Consider the following 2,771-nt stretch of genomic DNA (forward strand, 5'->3'; position numbering starts at 1 on the left):
AAAAATCTGTCTTTACAACTTTTACTTGTAATGGAGTAATATTTGACCAGCAGTATCTGTACTTTCGCTCCAGTAATGGAGTTGAGTACTTTGTCCGCCTCTGATCACGTGACAGCCCCATAAGCTTAACCAATGCAGTCTGACCCGGAAAGAGAATTGATTAGTTCATCTCTCGTTCAAAATGAACGAATCGTTCAAGAACGACCCAACACTAGAGTTTCGTCAAAGCTGACTAAAAGTGATCGAGGGTGGATAATTTCGACGAACTTGATGAACCTGTGATATCTTCTTCAGGGCGAAAAATGAAAATAAAAGCTGAAACGTTTTCACGGAACCTTGCAAAAGCAAACAACGCAACAAAAAAAACAACGCATTACAATGGTGAGGGAAAAGCACCGTGTATTGCGTGTAATCACATCCATACAGTTTATGATCACAACAACAACAACGTTTGTCAGGATTCTGAAAATTCAGCTTTGCCATCACAGGAATAAATCACATTTTAAAATACATTACAATAGAAAGTAATTATTTTAAATTGTAACAATATTTCACAATATTACTGTTTTTACTGTATTTTTGGCGAAATAAATGAAGCATTGGTTAGCATAAGAGACTTTTTCCAAAAACATTAAAAATCTTACAACCCCCAGACTTTTGAATGGTAGTGTATGTTTCATTTCTTTCTTTCTTTTTTTTTTTTATTTTGATATTAGTTGAAATATTACATAGGCATATTCTTGACAGGTTTTGTGATTTAGATTTACTCACTTTATATAATAACAAATGGGATAAATTTATTCATGTGTTCCAGAGGTTGTTGCCATCTGTGCAAAAAAACGGCAAAATATCAGTCCAGAGTGTCCATGTTACACATATTATTATAATTAATTACTATAGTAGCATAATTACAAGCAGCTCCACAAAATAATTACACAGTTAGCGCATGTAGTTCATTTGTTTTACTCAGCACTTACACAGTACAACAGGAACAGCATGTGTGCACTTGCACTAATGCATCTCTCGTCTGTGTTAATAGGTCAGTACTCGGATACAGATTAACCAGTGACAGCGAGCCCACCTGTAACTCTCCACTGTTCAGCAGTGACCCCAAGGATGACCACACCTACAGTTTTGCCAAATCTTCCAGCTCGGATGTCGAAGAAGAGGCCCACTGCGATGGAAGCGAGGTAAGCTTCCACACCAACGAGGCCGGCAGCGATGCCGAGGAGGACGACAAGAGCATAATCAAGAAGGAGCCCAAGGAGTGGTCCGTGGACGCCCTCGCTCTGGCCCAGCACAAGAAACGGCAACATTTGACAAAAGTCAAACAGAGAGTGGCCAGTGACACTCTTCCTCTAAAAAAGAGGCGCACGGAGAAGCCTCCGGAAAGTGACGACGAGGAGATGAAGGAGGCGGCCGGATCCTTGCTTCATTTGGCGGGAGTCAGGGCCTGTTTGAACAATATCACCAACCGGACGGCAAAGGGGCAGAAAGAGCAAAAATAATAAACTGACTGTATTATAAATAGAAAAAAAAACATCACTTTGTATAGAATTTACTATTTTTTTCCAGGACATCAGGTGAATTCTACTGATTTGTGGCAATATCAACAATCACTTTGTTTTCCTATCTTTATAGGTAACATTTTACTGAGGGTTCTTTGTTTTAGTTCACTTTTAGTTTGTTTTATTGTGATTTCTGTTTTTAATCTACGGAGATTGAAGCCATAGCCTTCCCTTTTTTAAGATATTCAGCAAAGCATTTAATTCGACTGATAGAAAAAAAGCGATAGTAAAATATGCCCTGCCCCATTGTCATACAGTAGTGAAAAGGGATAGCTCACCCCAAAATGAAAATTCTGTCATAATTTACTCACCTTCACTTCCTTTCAAATCCATAACACTTTGTTCGGCATGCAAAGGATTTTTACACAAATTAAATTCAAATCTGAAAGAGTTCTGTCCCTCCATTGAAAATCTATTCAACCAAAACTCTGATGCTTCAAAATGTTCATAAAGAAATCAAAAAATAAATCCAATTTGATCCAAGTCTTCTGAAGAGACATGATTGCTTTATATGATGAACAGATTTAATTTTGGCTTTTATTCACATACAAACATTGAGCGAACAAATTCGGTCACTGAAGCTCAAGCATGCTTGCTTGACACTCAAGAACCAATGAGGTTCATTCTTGCGTCACGCCAACACATTTGAGCTTCCTCAAGAACCAATGAGGTTTGCTCTTGATTTGGTTTCTTCAGAAGACCTGGATTAAACGGCTTGATTCATTTAGATTTTTATTTTTTTTTATGAATGTTTTGAAGCGTGAGAGTTTTGGGTGAATAGACTTTCAGTGGGAGAGAAATCTCTCAGATTTCATTAAAATGATCTTTATTTGTGTTCTGGAAGTCTTCTAGGTTTGGAACAACATAGGAGTGAATAAATGATGACAAAATTTAAATTTTGGGGTGAACTAATCCTTTAAAAACATGACAGCAAATTGAGTTCTGCAGCACGTTCTGCAGCCAGAGTATAGTTCTCAAGTGATAATTATGGGTTATAGTAATCTCTGCTGTAATAGAAAATGTTTTAGAAGCACAGGGCAGTGCCAAAGACAATCCTCAAGCAGTTTCTGTGATGTCACTTCCCCTTGATGCTCTGGCCGTTAAAGGAGTCCAGCAGCATTGTGTGGAAAACACTCATGTCTGTAGTTGTCGTTTGGCTCGTATGAATCATAGATGAGAGTAAAGCCATAAACTTTTGTCAAA

General features: G+C 37.9%; 1 protein-coding gene across 3 annotated transcripts in view; it reads left to right on the forward strand.

Moving 5' to 3' along the window:
* Positions 1-2,424, forward strand: part of foxn3 (forkhead box N3) — an 83,624-nt gene extending 81,200 nt beyond the window's left edge. For all 3 annotated transcript variants that reach the window (XM_016476820.1, XM_016476818.1, XM_016476819.1), the window contains one exon: positions 1,040-2,424. In XM_016476820.1, coding sequence (XP_016332306.1) covers positions 1,040-1,508 — 469 coding nt within the window. In that variant the 3' untranslated portion in view covers positions 1,509-2,424. The remainder of the gene's footprint in view (positions 1-1,039) is intronic.
* The last annotated feature ends 347 nt before the right edge of the window (positions 2,425-2,771 follow it).

The sequence above is a fragment of the Sinocyclocheilus anshuiensis genome, unplaced genomic scaffold (assembly GCF_001515605.1).
Source record: "Sinocyclocheilus anshuiensis isolate Anshui unplaced genomic scaffold, SAMN03320099.WGS_v1.1 scaffold869, whole genome shotgun sequence".
Lineage (NCBI taxonomy): Eukaryota > Metazoa > Chordata > Actinopteri > Cypriniformes > Cyprinidae > Sinocyclocheilus > Sinocyclocheilus anshuiensis.